Source organism: Onychomys torridus, unplaced genomic scaffold (assembly GCF_903995425.1).
Source record: "Onychomys torridus unplaced genomic scaffold, mOncTor1.1, whole genome shotgun sequence".
Classification (NCBI taxonomy): Eukaryota; Metazoa; Chordata; class Mammalia; order Rodentia; family Cricetidae; genus Onychomys; species Onychomys torridus.
Window position 1 is genome coordinate 143,036 of NW_023412121.1, and position 18,240 is coordinate 161,275.

Sequence of the window (18,240 nt, forward strand, 5' to 3'; positions counted from 1 at the left end):
CCCAAAATTTTTCTTTTCAGAATAAAGATTACTTCACCCATACCCAGCAGGAAGCAATTTTAAGAATACGACACACACATTCCCAAAGAGGTAGTCTGGGGTGGGTTGGTTTTTGGGTCTTTTTATGGATATTGGGTCTGGGAGAGTTTTCATTGTTTAGGAGGGTTGGTTACAAGTTGTTGTTAAGGGTTAGGAAAAGAGCTAGGCAAAAGGTGCTTGTTTAAAAAAAAAAAGAAAAGAAAAAGACAATTACTCATTTTAAATACTTTACATTGGGTTGGATTGTTTTATATTATGCACAAATTATTATTGAGATTGAGATTGTTAGAATATGCCATGCACATATTTCTAATCTTGCTCGAAATGTTGTATTTTACCATTCATTTAACAATGTAATGCAATTTGCTAATCCTTGAATGTTAGTATTACCAACTATTAGGATATATAGAAATGAATGTTAGTGGTTAGACATTACAATATATTTTAGATAGGTCATCTTCAAATCCTTCAGAGATCTACAGAATATCGCATTTAAAATGATTTAATAACTTAGGAATTTTTCTTTTTTGCTATGACTATGAGACATGACGGCTCCTGGCAGTACCAATCTACTTCAGAGAAAATAAGGGCATTGAAGAAACTGCATATGTAGTTAACTTTCATTGTGGCAAAGGTTAGCCACTGGACAACAAAGTATCCTTGAATCAACTGCTGACAAAAAGGACAGACAGGACATGAAAACAAGGACTACCGATTCTTGCCAAAACAAGTGTGGTTGTGGCTTTAACAAAAGGCATCTTCTGAAGGCAGGACAATATGGCACCATCCTTGAAGTGAGTGGCCTTTGCAATCTGTAAAAGGTACCATGCCCTTTTCTTCAAAGGCAGCTGAACAGGGAGTGGGCCAATGGCTTCTGATGTGCGATGGAACAGCAAATGAAACAGTTATTCTTGAAGAATAACTAAGCTCACCCCTCTCAATAGTAGACTGGCATTTAATAGAGGGATGTGGAGAAGAATGGGATGCCAAGATGAAGCCACATATACACAGCCAAGAAAAATGGACAGCTGAATTTAAAAAACATCAATACTTTCCAGAATTTAAAATCCTGAATCATGACATGACACTAATGGAATTCAGGTGTTTCTGGTACATGGACTGCTCTCACCAAATGTGATGTCAAACTGTTGACCTTGTATACATCCTAGTTCACAAAAGAGTCTGTCAGATACGTTAAGCCTATAGGCTGAAGATGATGCCCCAACACTGCAGAGAAACCTCAGGTGAGTGTCCAGGCAGCTGGCTGTTTCTGTCAACTCACATTTTATTTTTGGAAGCTGCTTGCATGCACTTCCTGTTTTCAATTTCTATTAGGTAGTATTATTTCCTTCTTGGGTCTCTGAGGGAGTTGAAGATCAGTTAGTTATAGTTATAATTACCTTTGTTCAGGATTTCAGAAAAACTCACTAAGAGCTGAAAGTGTATAAATTTGAAAGACACTATAAGACAGTTCCCTTAGCAATATAAGTTAGCATAGACAGTGAATCAGGGACATTATGGACTTACCAAAATAGGATAGATAATGGCATTATTTTCTCTGAATTTGTCAAATGCAAATGGACTAGACATTGTTTAGGTATTTATTGTTTGTATATATGGAATATATATTTATTGTAATTTTGTATATAGTTTTTCTTATATTAGTTATAACTTTTTTCCTTTTATTAAAATAGAAAAGGGGAAATATAGTGATATTTTATTTGTATTGAAATGTGATTTCATTTGTATGTTAAATAATTTGCCCTGAGGTCAGTGCAAGCCAGAGCAGAAGCTGGGAGGTAGTGGTACACGCCTTTAATCACAGCACTTGGGAGGCAGAGCTAGGTAGATCTCTGTGTGTTCAAGGACACAGCCAGCATGGCAGACACACACCTTTAATCTCAATACCAACCATAGAAGACCTGGAGGTCTGTACAAACAGGCAGTGACAATGAGGAGGTCATGTGGCTGGGTTTACAAACAATAAGAGAACAGAAAGTCTATAAAAAGATAGGACACACAGAAGTAGGTCTCTTGTGGAGAGGAAGGACAGCAGAAGCTGTGAAGGGTAAGGTTTTCTGCTCTTGATCTGACCTCATGGTTTTTAACTCTGCAATTGGTTCTGTGTTTCTTATTTAACAAGACTGTTTCATCTACAGATGTCTTCATTCTCTCAGCAGTCTTTACTGTACTTCCTGGCACTACAAAAGCATGTATTTATGATAGGTAAACAGGGCATCAGAGTGGATAGTCATCATGCCTACTGCTTCCTGAGGATCTATTGGTAGTTGATAATTCCTGGGAAAGGAGAACCATTCTTTTTTTTGGAGGATGTAGCCACTAATAGGATTCCAATGCTCCAGTGGATGGCTCTACCCACTTAGACATATGGATGGCAGTGCCTGGGCTTCTGGAGGGACTTTGAGGCTTCTTTTTTTTCGTTTGTGTTTACCTTCATAGAAGTTCATATATGAAGTCCAAGTTTCTCTGTGCCTCTTTAAATATGAATATTATGCCTGAGAAACTGGAGAAGGATGCAGGAGACTTTTGAGTGTTTTGCTAGAGTACATAGAGACAGCTGGCTGCCTGGATAGTCATCCAAAATTCCTCTGTACAGTTGGGGCATGTGTCTTTAGGCCACAGGTCTAGATCTCTCGATCACTTCTCTCTGTGTCCTGTAGAATATCTGGTAGTTTCCTCTGCAAAGCAGGAACCAGAAGGACCATTTTGCTAAGCAAAGTTCAGTGATTACCTTCCTATGGGTCCTGCATGTCCAATCAATACATTTTTTTCAAGCAGTCCAGGTAAGAACAGTTTCTTGCCCAAATGGCCATTATTGCCTGGAAGAAGATAAACTCCATATGGAGAGTTTTCAATGCCCATCCTCCTCTCTGAAGTAAATTGGTGCTGCCAGGAGTAGACGTGTATCAATGTCCAGAAATTCTCTTAGTACAATTGGGTGCAGGCAGGCTCTCTGCTCAGGGAACAGTTGCAGGCTCCAATAATACTCTTTAAATTGTTTCACACAATAGAAACAGAAGGAACCTTACCAACCTCCTTTTATGAGGCTACAGTTACTCTGCTTCCCAAACCAAACAAATATGCAACAAAGAAAGAGAATTACAGACCAATCTTCATAAATGTTGATGCAAAAATGCTCAATAAAATATTGGCAAACAGACTTTAAGAACACATCAAAAATACCCCCATGATCAAGTAGGCTTCATCCCAGAGATACAAGGTAGGTTCAACAAATTAAAGTCTATCGATGTAATACACTATATAAACAACCTAAAAGAAAAAAAAAACACATATTATTTCATTAGATGCTGAAAATACCTTTGACAAAATCCAACACCCCTTCATGATAAAGGGCTTGGAGATATCAGGAATACAGGGAACATACATAAACATAATATAGGCAATTTACAGCAAGCGAACAGCCAACATCAAATTAAATGGAGACAAAGTCAAAGCAATCTCACTAAAATCAGGAACAAGACAAGCCTGTCTGCTCTCCCCATATTTATTCAATATAGAACTTCAAGTTCTAGCTAGAGCAATAAGACAACAAAGGAGTACAATGGGATTCAATTTGTAAATGAGGAAATCAAACTTTCTCTATTTGCATATGATATGATAGTATACATAAGTGACCCCAAAACTTCAACCAAGGAACACTTACAGCTGAAAAACACCTTCAGTAATGTGTCAGGAAAAAAGGTTATCTCAAAAAAATCACTATCCCTCCGATATAAAAAGGATAAACAGGCTGAGAAAGAAAACAGAGGTACATCACCATGTACAATAGCCCTAAACAATATAAAACACCTTGGAGAAACTCTAATTAAACAAATGAAGGACCTATATGACAAGAACATTAAGTCTCTGACGAAAGAAATTGAAAAAGATATCAGAAAATGGAAAGATCTCCCATGCTCATGGATAGGTAGGATTAACATAGTAAAAAGGACAATCTTACCAAAGCAATCTACAGATTCAATGAAATCCCAATCAAAATCCCAACACAATTCTTCACAGACCTGGAAAGAACAATACTCAACTTCACATGGAAAAAAAAAAAAACAACAGGATAGCAAAAAGAATCTTGTACAACAAAGCAACCTCTGGAGACATCAGGATACCTAACTTCAAGCACTACTGTAGGGGTACAGTAATAAAAAACAGCTTGGCACTGGCCTAAAAACCTACATGTGGACAAATGGAATCAAATTGAACACCCTGTCATTAATCCACACATGTATCAACTAATTTTTGACAAAGAAGCCAAAACTATACAACAGAAAAAAGAAATCATCTTCAACTAATGGTGCTGGCATAACTGTATGTCAACATGTAGAAGATTGCAAATTGATCCATATCTGTCACTGTCCACAAAACTGAAGTCCATATGGATCAAGACCTCAACATAAATGCAGTTACTAAGAACCTGATAGAAGAAAAAGTAGGAAGTAGCCTTGAATGCATTGGTACCAGAGATCACTTCCTAAATACAACATGAATAGAACAGACACTGAGAGCAGCAATTAATAAATGGGATTTCTTGAAATTGAGAAGCTTTTGTAGGGCAAAGGAAATGGTCAATAATACAAAATGACAGCCAACAGAATGGGAAAAGATCTTCTCCAGCCCCAAATCTGACAGAGGGCTGATATCCAGAATACATAAAGAAATCAAAAACTAGACATCAAAATACTCAACAGTCCAATTAAAAAATTGGCTATAGAGATAAACAGAGATTCTCAACAGAAGAATCTCAAATGGCTCAAAGACATTTAAGGAATGGCTCAACATCCTTAGCCATCAGGGAAATTCAAATAATAACAACTCTGAGATACCATCCTACACCTGTCAAAATGGCTAAGATCAAAAACACAGAAGACAGATTATATTGGACAGGATATTGAGCAAGGGGAACATTCCTACACTGTTGATGGGAATGTAAACTTGTACAGCCACTTTGGAAATCAGTATGGCATTTTCTCAGAAAATTGGGAATAAGTCTTCCTCAAGACCCAACTATACCACTCTTGGGCATATACCCAAGGAATCTCAATCATACCACAAGGACACACTCTCAACTATGTTCATAGCAGCACTATTCATAATAGCCAGACCCTGGAAACAACCTAGATGCCCCTCAACTGAAGAATGGATAAAGAATATGTGGGGCATATGCAAAATGGTGTACTACTCAGCAGAGAAAAACAATGACATCCATGAGGTTAGCAGGTAAATGGAGGGAACTAGAAAATATCCTGAGTAGGTAACCCAGACTCAGAAAGACAAACATGGTATGTACTCACTCATTAAGTGGATACTAGATGTATAGCAAAGGATTACCAGACTGAAACCCACACATCCAGACAGATCAGCTTGTCAGTAGGACCCAAAGATAGACAGAGGGATCACCCAGCAATGGAGAAATGGATGAAGAACACATGAGCAATCTGGGCATGACAGAGGGGAATGGAGGACAAGGGTCAAGGGAATAAGAGCTTAGGGGAATGTGAGGCTAGAGCTACATCACGAACAGAGTAGGAGAACAAGCAAAGAGATACTATCAGAAATTAAGGTACCATGGGACTAGGAAGAATCAGAGTGTTAGGGAGGTCCCCAGGAATCCACAAAGATGACTCCACCATAGAGTACAAGCTATGGTTGAGAAGGTACCTGAGCTGACCTGTAGTTGGAGTTTTCCTGCCTGGCCCACAGTCAGGACAAATTTCTCTCATCCACCAGGCCCATAGACGCTCAGAACCAACCAAGTAAACATACAGAAACTTATATGGCATACAAACTGTATGACCATGGCAGGCTTCTTGTTATCTACTTCTTCTATCTCAAATTAACCCATTTCTGTTAGTCTATACTTTGCCACATGGCTTGTGGCTCACCGGTGTCTTTACATGTTGCTTCTCATGGCAGCGGCTAGCAGTCTGTCTCCACACAGCCTTCCAGCTCCCAGAATTCTCTTCTCTCTTGTCCCGCCTATACTTCCTGCCTGGCCACTGGCCAATCAGAACTATATTTACACAGAGCAATATCCACAGCACTGTCCTACTCTGGTGATCAGATGGTTGAATTCCCTAACTGACATCATAGAACCATAATAGAGTGACTGATGGAAGCAGATGCAAAAATCCATGGCCAGGTCCAAGGCAAAGCTCCAGGATTCCAATTGACTAGAGAGAGAAGGCATGCTGTGAGCAAGAGATACGAAGACTGTGATTGGAAAAAGTACAGAGACAACTAGCCAAACTAGTACAAACACATGAACTGTGGACCAATAGCTGAGGAGCCCACATGGCACTGGACTTGGCCCTCTGGATAAGTAAGATAGTTGTTTAGCTTGAAATGTTTGGGGGGCCACAGGTAGTGCAACTGGGACTTGTCCCTATTGCATGGGCTGGGATTTTGGAACGTATAGCCTATGGTGAGACACTGTGCAACCTTGGTGTAGGTAGGAAGGGGTTGGACCTGCCTCACTGAATGTAACATGCCTGGTGACTCCCCATAGGAGACCTTGCCTTGAAGGAGGTGGGAATGGGAGGTGGCTTGGTGGGGAAGACTGGAGGGTGGCAGGAAGGAGGACAGGGGAATCTGTGGTTGATATGTAAAACTAAAAGAAAACCTCTTAATAAAATTTTTAAAAAACAAATAATTATTTTAATTTAAAAAATATTCATCCTGTATTGGACAATACAAATCAAGGAAGGAAAAAAAAGCACAAGAATCAGAGACCCACTCATTCATCCACTCAGGATTCACACAAAAACAATAAACTGGGAGCCATAACACAAATATAGAGGACCTGGTCCTGATCCATGCAGGTCCTATGCATGTTACCTCACTCTTTGAGTTCATATGAGCATTGGACATGTTGATTAGAGGGGCTTGTATTCTTGTTCTACAACCTTCTTGCTCTTACGCTCCTTTTCCTGCCCCCTGTGAGGAGCTGCTGCTCTGATTGGAGGGATTTATTTAGTGCTGGTTGTTTCAGGATCTCTCACCTTCTTTACAGTGTCTGGTGGTGGATCTCACTATATGTACCTGTAGGAGGGACCTTCTCTGATGACAAGGGAAGAGACACTAGTTTTTAGGTATAGCAGATTATCATTAGGAGTCATCTTATCACTTATTTTCTTTTCATAAATCTGTATTACTTAATTTTATCCTATCTCTCTGTGTTATCAAGTCTCAGGGTATCAGACATGTAAGCAGTGTAGGGTAAGTTCTATCTCGTGGGGTGTGTCTTAAGTCAAATCAGTTAACTGTCGGTTACTAGCTTCTTGTCACCATTGCTCCAGCATATCTTTCAGGCAGTAGAGCATTGTGTATATAAGTTTTGTAGCTGGCCAAGTATTCACATTTCTCTTTTGGGAGCTCACAGAATAGTTCCTATACCAAATACACTGCATGGGAGAAAAGACTCTATGTAGGAACTGGCTTGATGTCTCCATCTTTAATGAGTTTTGTATGTGCCCTCATTCAGCAATGAAACCTTGATGTCAGCGTGTGGAGAGAAATCTTTACTCTTAGCAACATCCTGATTTTTGTTTTTTGTTTTGCTTTTTTTTTCTTTATCCCTGTGGGTAGCAATTGGCCTGAAACTCAAATAGATATAACCCAATTAGGGTACTAAAAAAATTCATTTGGTGAAAAAACTTGAGCGATTGGGACTCTGTATATCGTAATATTGACAATTTTATTAAAATACCTTTATGTACATATATATTTAAGGGAATTTCAATTGTAATAGGGTTCTTCACTACCCTTCAAATGACCTTAAATATTATATATTTCTCTCCATATTCTCTCCCTTAACCTCCACTCCCCTTCTTTTCCCCACTTGAACCTCCCATTCTAGCCCTCCACACTTAGCCATCCCTAACTGTCTATTCAATATCACTATCCTAATGAGATCCAACTATTCCCTCCTATCCCTCATTCTATATATGCTCTCTCTTGTTCCATCAATTGTAGCTTTGTTATCAATGACTACACAGCTAATATCCACATATAAGCACATATATACAATATTTATCTCTGTGATCCTAGAATACCTCACTCAGTATGATTTTTTTCTATTTTCACTCATTTTCTTGCAAATTTCATGATATCACTATTTTATCAGTTGATTAACACTCCATTGTAGAAATGCTCCACATTTTCTTTATCTGTTCTGTTTAGGAGAATCGATGTTGGTTTTTAAACTCTGACTATTGTTAATGGAGTAACAAGGAGCATAAAAGAGCAAGTATCTTAGTGGTAGGACAAAACATCCTCTAGATATATGGTTTGGCATGGTTTAGCTAGAACTTGAGGTAAATTGATTGCCATCTTCTAGACAAACTGTCACAATGATTTTCATAATGGCTCTATGATTTTGCACTCCTATCAGCAATGTACAAGTGTTCTTACTTCACATTCTTGCCAGCTCTAATTTCACTTGTTTGTGGATCTTTGTCATTTCACAGGTATAAGATGAAATGTCAGTGTAGACTGGATTTCTAATGATACAACTGCTATTGATGTTGAACTTTTCTTTTAGTGTTTCTCAGCCATTTGAGTTTCCTTTTTCTTATTCTGAAGGCTACTGCATTCTCTGAATGACATTGACTTTACCACTAAGAAGCTTCTCAGACAGACAGAGAGCATTCAAGCAGGCAAAGAATATACTTATACAACAGACAGTAAAGATACTACTTCCTATCATGAATATTATTGCTTATCCTGTAAGTCTGTAAAAACTTTGTCTAAGACAAATTAATTTTGACACAAAACTCATTTGAGATGTCTGATGTGATCCAAGAAACTACTACAAATGGTAATCAAAACTTGTTAGGAAATTTGCCCAAGAGGAATTTTATCTGTGAAATCATATCCAATGACATGGATCTAATTGTAAGGGATATTTAGGGGAATGAAATTAGCATCCCTTAATTCTCACCTGGATTTTGAATCTCAGATGCAGAGCCCTAGGCCAGACACTAACTATGGATTCTCCAGAGGCAAATAGCACACTAAAAAAAGAGTACTTAGATTCCTAAAATATATGGTATTCCTTAGCACTGACTTTAATAATAAAAAGAGACATATGGATGGATTTCTCCATGACTCTTTCATGCTGCGCTTTGCTCAAGCTCTCATCTTAGCTACATTAAAAAGATGTTGTCTTTGATATTTGTCTTCATGGTCCTGAAGCCTCCCTTCATTTTCTGCAGTTTGACTGACCCTGTGTGCTTTTTGAGAATGAAAAACAAGAAAAACCTAGAAGGAGATAAAGAAAAAGACTGTTTCTTTTCCATTTATACAGGGCATAGAAACATGAAAAATGATTATTTCAGTAGAAATCTAGATAAACAGTAAGTACCTCTTTCTTTTTTAAATCCTTGTTTATCATGTTATAAGTACATTTTAGGGCTGCTGAGAGGTAGAATGCTATTCTGTGTGTCTTCTTTCTGTGTTTTCCTCCTACCTCTAGGACATTACACAAATATATTCCACATTTATTGTCCTATTTATGATGGTTTAGGGGTTAGCTTGATTGTATCTTTCAAGTCACAGATTCCGGTCTGGAAAATGAATGAATGATCCATGCTATCAACTTTGCTACTAGAGACAAACCTTAAATATGACAATTCCCAAATTCTGTCATGTGATGTCACTAACAAACATAGTACAAAGAATTGCTTTTAGTTTGTTTCATAGAGGCTAACCTTAAGTAGACTTTCTGTCATCTGCTAGTGATTTTTGGTCATCAGCATATAATGCCAAATTCCCACACAAAGGGCCTTCCTATATCAGACTGGACTTTTAGTTAGACATATTATAAAGGTACTGAGACTTTTGTTCAAATAATCTATCTATTGTAATTTCACAACTATTGTGTTCTTTGATTCCACATGTGAAATCAGGTGTAGAAAAACAATGTCTGTGCACTATGAGGATTTTATGCCATCCTTAACTTTACATTCAGTTTCATGTGCACAGCCACATTTTTTTGTGGAATAAACAATGTCAAAACTTTTTACAAAGTTGTAGATTACAAACACATGAAGCATCCAATTAGAATACCTGAGTAGAAAATTTATCCATTTGTTAGACTAGAGTGTGCTCCTGGAAGCAATGACTTCCTGTTCCTTTTTTAAAGTGATAGAATATGGTGCTGCCTGTAGTACCTGCTAACAGGTGAGAGAGGATTACTAAGGTTTAAATTTATCCAACTTGCCCCAGGCTGAAGTCCATTTATTGACTTAAGAATTGTCATGTCTCCTTTTACTGTATATGCTTTCATTTATGACACTTTTAAATCTCCTTCTCCTCTTTCCCTAATTATATAAAATAAATTTGTTTATTGTGAGGATTAGTGCACTACACAATCTTTGATTTATATGTTTGACCACAATTTTCCCATATCATTGAGGTTAATGGTTGATAATTCAGCTGAGGAAATTGTTACAATGTCTCTTGGAATTTGATAAGGAAAGTGTCAAAAATAACATTCTAAATTTAGGTAAGAACACATTTCTAGGTGTGATATTTATAGGTGTGAGAATCATCACAGTGTACTTTTCAGTTTTAGACAAAATTTTTGTTCAGTTTTTAATACTATATCTCAGCAGGACATTGAAAATAGAGGTGAAAGTTTATGACTGCATTATATAAGAGAAATATCAGAAGAATTGAGAAACTGCACTAGAAGTAAAACAATATCCTATGTGTTGAATACATATCTGTTTATCAAAGATATAATTAGATTTGAAGGAGATTGTGGAACAAAAGGCAAATGGTCATATAATAGATATAAAGTAATATTCATGGTAATATGGAATATGGATATAACACTGACATCCAAATTATCAACTATAAATGAGGAAGAAAGAAGAGGTATTTCAGGAGAATTTGAACAAAAATCTTTCACCCATACATATGTCATGACTCCCATAAGCCTATGAATAGCTACACATTGCAGGCAAACTGTGCCCTGTGAGTCAAAGAAAGGATGTTTTCAATTCATCTCATTCACTCTCAAATTTCACCAGGTAATCAATCAATATGCCTCAGTGATGTGAACTCCTATTTTAAAATTATGTGGAATTTTATGTGTTTATATTACACAGAAAAGAAGTTTCCAAATTAATGTATGTTTCTCTTTCTGTTTGTGACTAAACAGCAGTTTTTTGCTTTATGGCTATTCAATGTTATTTTCTGAGCAATGCTTGGATGATTCTAGCATGATGAGGAACATGATATCACAATTGATTAAGCAAATGAATTTACAGAGAATCATGCTAGATTATTAATGCACCTATATCATGTTTTATCTAATTAAATAAAGAAATATTATTAGATCATTGTGAATAAATTATGACTTTCTGAAATTTGGTCATGATGAGTGAGATTCAACAAAACTAAACTCAAATTCATCTTCTCAAAAGAGACTATAGTGTGAAAATAAGTATGGGTATTATGAAGAGACATTCTGCCTATGTACCTACTCTTAAATACCTTAAAGTGATTGTTTAGCTATTTTTGAGCAGCATATTTAAGGCAACTGAATTTCAAGGGAAAATACAATAGCATATATATTTTTTCATACTATTTCTATGAATGTCCTATGTCATCACAGTGAATATAGGGGAGAAGTGATAGTTCAGTCATTTATTTTCATATGCTTTGTAACTTGCTTTGTGGCAAGTTGGAGAATCAAATATAAACTGATTGTATATATATTCATTTAACAGAAAAAAACAAGTAGTGTGTTCCATTTATTCTGCAAATGCTCTGAGTCTTCATAGCTATCATCAGATGTAATTTGTCAGAATGGCTGTTTGTTTATACAGTTCCTGCTCATTTTACATTTCTGAGTTGAATGAGCACTTAGGTGTGTCATTTCACAAACAAAATTCCAATTATTTCTACTCCTTTCTTGATATACATAATCATTTCTCTATGGCTGAGAAAAGGAAACTCCTTGTGGCTTTCATTATTCTCCATAAGTTGGATTTTGATTAACAGATGAAAGAAAAGTCAGCTTTTTATATGTATTTACTCTCTAAATTTGCAACATGATGTAGATTAGATATGAGTGATACACAAATGCTTGTACTGTATATTGTTGATCATGTCAACATGGTTTATCTATAGTGCAATAAACAGGAAATTAAGTTATTGATATGTGTACACTCTATTGGAATTGGGTTCCCAATTTTTTCTACAATTTGTCCAAACTATGTTGAAAATATTCTAGTTATACATGTTTCCCATATGGATGTATAGTGATGAGAGGGAACCAAAGTAATCATTTAATCTCTATATGGACCAAGGTTAATCTCCAAACTGTAAGCCTACCTAAACAAGGCAGAAAGGATTCATTTATTTTCTCATGTAACTATGCCATCTTGTATTGTCTATTTAAAATTTTATTACTCATTTGAAGATTTCATTGAATGCATTATGATAATATTCACATAGTACCAACAACTTCCTCAGATCCATGCCTCTCTTCCTATCACCCTAATTTGTTTCATCTTTTTAATGCATCAAGGCCAATTTATACTGTCCATATGCTCTTGAAAATATGTCCTTCAACTGGACAATGGTTAAACTAGCAAAATGCTGTATTTTAAAAAAATGTATAATCTGGCTCACCATCTTTCATTATCTATCAATTGCCAATATTAGTCTAGTTTCTAGTCATCTCCTTCTTTGTTAAGAAATCTTTGGAGTAAGTTTCTTTCTCCTTTATAAATATACTGATTTTGCATAAAGCCTTGTATGTTGAAAGGTTACAATGCCACTTTAATTTCACAGATGGAAGCAGAAAATAATGTGCTACATCCCAGCAATAAACCTCATCCAATAAACTCTAGGTTTTCTACAGATTAAAAACAATAACCATGACTGATAGGTAGAGGCTCTCCAAAGACATGGGAAAATGTAGCATCATTGATGACTGCCTAAAGTAACAATGGTTACTTTTGTAATAAAAAGCAGTAAACCATTAAAGATTTTATATAGAAAACTTCCACCAACTCAAAGCAGAAAAAAGCACAAATTTAAAAGAACTAATTTGTTTTGGAAGTTTGTTTTTGTTTCTGTTAAGTTACATTTTATGATCTGCTTATTTAAAAGAATGTATGTTAACATAGACAAATGTGTGCTTCCATCATCACAAGGAAATTTAAAATATTTAGAACATTTCACTAGTAATCATGATAATATATATCCTTAACCTCTCATTGTTTATCCCCTCATTCCTGCCTATTCCTAATCCTACATTCTATCACATACAGCTCCATTTGGGCTTTTCTTTTTTTTTCTTTTGAAAGGTTTTAATTGTAATATAGTATAATTATGTACAACCAAAGCATTTATCAAATAAGAATTGTATTCACAATGTCCAGTCCATTTTTGTCTGACAAATTTAAAGAAAATACGCCATTATCTATCCTATCTTAGTGAATCCAAAGTTTTATACCTAAATTTCCTTTCTATTACAATTAAGGAAAACTATAACCCTACTATTTAGTCTTTACCTTCATCAAAGACCACAGAAGAATGAAAGATAACCTAACAACAGAGACATCTGGTTGCCTAGACAGTCACCCAAATTTCCTCTGCAATGTTGTGACATCCATTTTTGATCTATTAGTATAGAGTATCTAGCAAAGTTTTCAGTGATGCAGGAAATTTGACGTATTGTCCTGCCTTGTATTGGCAAAGTTCAACAGTTGCTTTCCTCTGTGCCCTGCAGAATATCTGGCAGACTCTTCAGTAAAGTAGTAATATTGAATGACTGTCCTGAGTTGTCTTGGTAAAGTTCAAAATCTTTTACCTGTTTGCCACTTGCCCAGTCTGCACAGCACATTGTCAGCATTCAAGGTCAGAGCATTTTTCTTGCTCATATGGCTAGCCTTGTCACATTGAAAGCAAACACCATATGGAATTTGTTCAATAACCATCATTCCTTTGTTTGTTTGTTTGTTTCTAGACAAGGTTTCTCTGTGTAGTTTTGGTGTGTATTCTGGATCTCACACTGTAGACCAGGCTGGCTTCCAACTAACAGAGACCTGCCTGGCTCTCCCCCTAAGTGTTGTATTTAAAGGCATGTGCCACCACTGCTCAGCCAGCTCATTATTCTTTTTTTTTAATTTTTTTCTTTATTATTATGTGTTTTAAATGTTATACATCAGCCATGAGTTCCCCTGTCCTCCTCCTCCGGCAAAAACTCCCACCTTCCCCCCAGCCTTTCCCCTCCATTCCCATGTTCTCCAGGATCAAGGCACCCCTGGGATTCATTTAAACCTGGTGGATTCTGTACAGGCAGGTCCTGTCACCTCCTTCCAGACTGAGCAAAGTGTCCCTGTGTAAGCCCATGGTTTCAAACAGCCAGCTCATGCAGTAATGACAGATCCTGGTCCCACAGCATGGATGCCTCCCAAACAGATCAAGCTATTCAATTGTCTCACTTATCCAGAGGGCCTGATCCAGCTGGGGGCTCCACAGCCTTTGGTTCACAATTCATGTACTTCCATTCATTTGGCTATTTGTTGCTGTGCTTTTTGCAATCTTGGATTCAACAATTCATGCTCTTGCAGACCCTCCTCTTTCTCCACAATTGGACACCTGGAGCTCCACCTGGGGCCTGGCTGAGGATCTCTACATCCACTTCCATCAGTTATTAGATGAGAGTTCCAAGACAACTTTTAGGGTTTTTAGTCATCTGATCACCAGAGTAGGTCATATCAGGCTTTCTCTTGACCATTGCCAGCAGACTACAGAGGATACATCATTGTGGATTTCTGGGGACCTCTCTAGCACTTTGCTTCTTCCTGTTCTCATGTAGGCTTCATTTATCATGGTCTGTTATTCCTTGTTCTCCCTTTCTGTTCTTGATCCAGCTGGGATCTCCTGCTCGCCTAAGCTTTCGTTCCCTCAAATCTTGCTCTTCATTACTCCCACTGTCATCCAGGTTCTTCATGTAAATCTCATCCATTTCTCTGTCATTGGGTGATCCTTGGGGCTTTCCTAGGGTCCCATTTTCTAGGTAGCCTCCCTGGAATTGTGTAGCAGTCTAGTCATCTTTGTTTTATATCTAGTATCCTCCTATGAATGAGTACATACTGTGTTTGTCCTTCTGAGTCTGGGTGACCTCACTCAGGATGATTTTTTTCTAGATCCATCCATTTCCCTGCAACCCTCATGATGTCATTGTTCTTCTCTGCTGAGTAGTACTCCATTGTGTATATGTAACATATTTTCTTTATCCATTCCTCAGTTGAAGGGCATCTAGGTTGTTTCCAGGTCCTGGATATTACAAACAAAGCTGATACAAACATAGGTAAGCCAATGCCCTTGTGGTATGATTGAGCATTCCTTGGGTATATGCCCAAGGGTTCTATAGCTGGATCTTAGGGGAGATGGATTCCCAATTTTCTAAGGAAGTGCCATATTGCTTTCCAAAGTGGCTCTAGAAGCTTGCATTCCCACCAGCAGTGGAGGAGAGTTCCCCTTGCTCCACATCCTTTCCAGCATAAGCTTTCTTCTGTGCTTTTTATCTTAGCCATTCTGACAGGTGTAAGGTGGTATCTCAGAGTCATATTGATTTGGATTTCCCAGATAATTAGGGATGTTGAACAATTCCTTAAATGTCTTTCAGCCATTTGAATTTCTTCTGTGGAGAATTCTCTATTTAGTTCTATACCCCATTTCTGAATTGGACTGTTGGGCATTTTGATGTCTAATTTCTTGAGTTCTTTATACATTCTGGATATCAGCCCTATGTCAGATGTGAGGTTGATGAAAACCTTTTCCCATTCTGTAGGCTGTTGCTTTGTCTTGTTGACTGTGTCCTTTGCTCTAAAAAAGCTTCTCAGTTTCAACAGGTCCCACTGATTGATTGTTTCTCTCAGTGTCTGTGCTACTGGTGTTATATTTAGAAAGTGGCGTGTGGTGCCAATTCGTTCAAGAGCACTTCCTACTTTCTCTACTATCAGGTTCAGAGTAACTGGATTTATGTTGAGGTCTTTGATCCACTTGGATTTAAGTTTTGTGCACAGTTACAGATATGGATTTATATGCAGCCTTCTATACATTGACATTCAGTTATGCCAAAACCATTTGTTGAAGATGCTTTCATTTTTCCAGTATACAGTTTTGGCTTCTTTGTCAAAACTTATATGTTCATACGTGTGCAGGTTTATGTCAGGGTCTTCAGTTCAATTCCGTTGCTCCACATGTAGGTTTTTATGCCAGTACAAAGCTGTTTTTACTACAGTAGCTCTATAGTAGAGCTTGAAGTCGGGGATTGTGATGCCTCCAGTGGTTGTTTTATTGTACAAGATTCCTTTGGCTATCCTGGGTTTTTTGTTTTTCCATATGAAGTTGAGTATTATTCTTTCCATGTCTGTGAAGAATTGTGTTGGTAATTTGATGGGAATTGCATTGAATCTGTAGATTGCTTTTGGTAAGATCGCCATTTTTACTGTGTTAATCCTGCCTATCCAGGAGCATGGGAGTTCTTTCCATTTTCTGACATCTTCTTCAATTTCTTTTTTCATGGACTTAAAGTTCTTGTCATATAGGTCCTTCACATGCTTAGTTAGCGTAACCCCAAGGTATTTTTTATCATTTGTGGTTATTGTAAAGGGTTATGTATCTCTGATTTCCTTCTCAGCCTGCTTGACTACTCTATATAGAAGGGCTACTGATTTTTTTGAGTTGATCTTGTATCCTGCAATGCTGCTGAGGTTTTTATTAGCTGTATCAGTTCCTTGATTGAATTTTTGGGGTCACTCATATGTACTAACATGTCATCTGCAAATAGGGAGAGCTTGACTTCTTCCTTTCCAATTTGTATCCCCTTAATCTCTTTATGTTGTCTTATAGCTCTGGCTAGAAATTCAAGTACCTTATTGAATAAGTATGGGGAGAGGGGACATCCTTGTTTTGTTCCTGATTTTAGTGGTATTGCTTTGAGTTTCTCTCCATTTAATTTGATGTTTGCTGTTGGCTTGCTATAGATTGCCTTTATTGTGTTTAAGAATGTTCCCTGTGTTCCTGATCACTCCATTACCTTTATCATGAAGGGGTGTTGGATTTTGTCAAATGCCTTTTCTGCATCTAGTGAGATGATCATGTGGTTTTTTTTCTTTGAGTTTGTTTATATGGTGATTTACATTGACGGACTTTTGTATGTTGAACCACACTTGCATCCCTGGGATGAAGCCTACTTGATCATGGTGGATAATTATTTTGATGTGTTCTTGGAGTCTGTTTGCCAGAATTTTATTGAGTATTTTTGTATCAATGTTCATGAGGGAGATCGGTCTGTAGTTCTCTTTCTTTGTTGCACCTTTGTTTGGTTTAGGAATCAGGGTAATTGTAGCCTCATAGAAGGAGTTTGGTAATATACCTTCTGCTTCTATTGTGTGGAACAATTTAAAGAGTATTGGTATTAAGTCTTCTTTGAAGATCTGGTAGAATTCTGCAGTGAAACCATCAGGTCCAGCGCTTTTTGGGGTTGGGAGACTTTTAGTGACTGATTCTATTTCCTTGGGGGTTATTGGACTATTTAAATGGTTTATCTGGTCTTGATTTAACTTAGGTATGTGGTAGCTATCCAGAAAATTATCCATTTCTTTTAGATTTTCCAGTTTTGTGGAGTAGTGGTTTTTGAAGTATAACCTGATGATTCTCTGGATTTCCTCATTATCTGCTGTTATGTCCCCATGTTAATTTCTGATTTTGTTAATGTGGATGCTCTCTCTCTGTCTTTTGATTAGTTTGGATAAGGACTTGTCTATCTTGTTGATCTTCTCAAAGAACCAACTCTTTGTTTCATTAATCCTTTATATTGTTCTCTTTTATTGCTATTTTATTGATTTCAGCTCTCTATTTGATAATTGCATGGCATCTGTTCCTCCTGGGAGACTTTGCTTCTTCCTGTTCAAGGGCTTTCAGGTGTGTTGTTAATTCACTAGTGTGAGATTTCTCCAGCTTCTTTATGTGGGCATTCAGTGCTATGAATTTCCCTCTTAGCACTGCTTTCATAGTATCCCATAAGTTTGGGTATGAGGTGTATTCATTTTCATTGATCTCTAGGAAGTCTTTAATTTCTTTCTTTATTTCTTCCTTAACCCATTGGTGATTCAGTTGAGCATTATTCAGTTT

The 18,240-nt window shown here is 37.2% G+C and overlaps 1 protein-coding gene across 1 annotated transcript in view; it reads left to right on the plus strand.

Annotated features, from left to right (window-relative positions):
- The first annotated feature begins 9,228 nt into the window (after positions 1–9,228).
- The window catches only part of LOC118575511 (vomeronasal type-2 receptor 116-like), a 30,514-nt gene continuing 21,502 nt past the window's right edge, over positions 9,229–18,240 (plus strand). Inside the window, exon 1 of the mRNA XM_036176032.1 lies at positions 9,229–9,428. Within this exon, the coding sequence (XP_036031925.1) occupies positions 9,232–9,428 (197 nt within the window). The 5' untranslated portion in view covers positions 9,229–9,231. The remainder of the gene's footprint in view (positions 9,429–18,240) is intronic.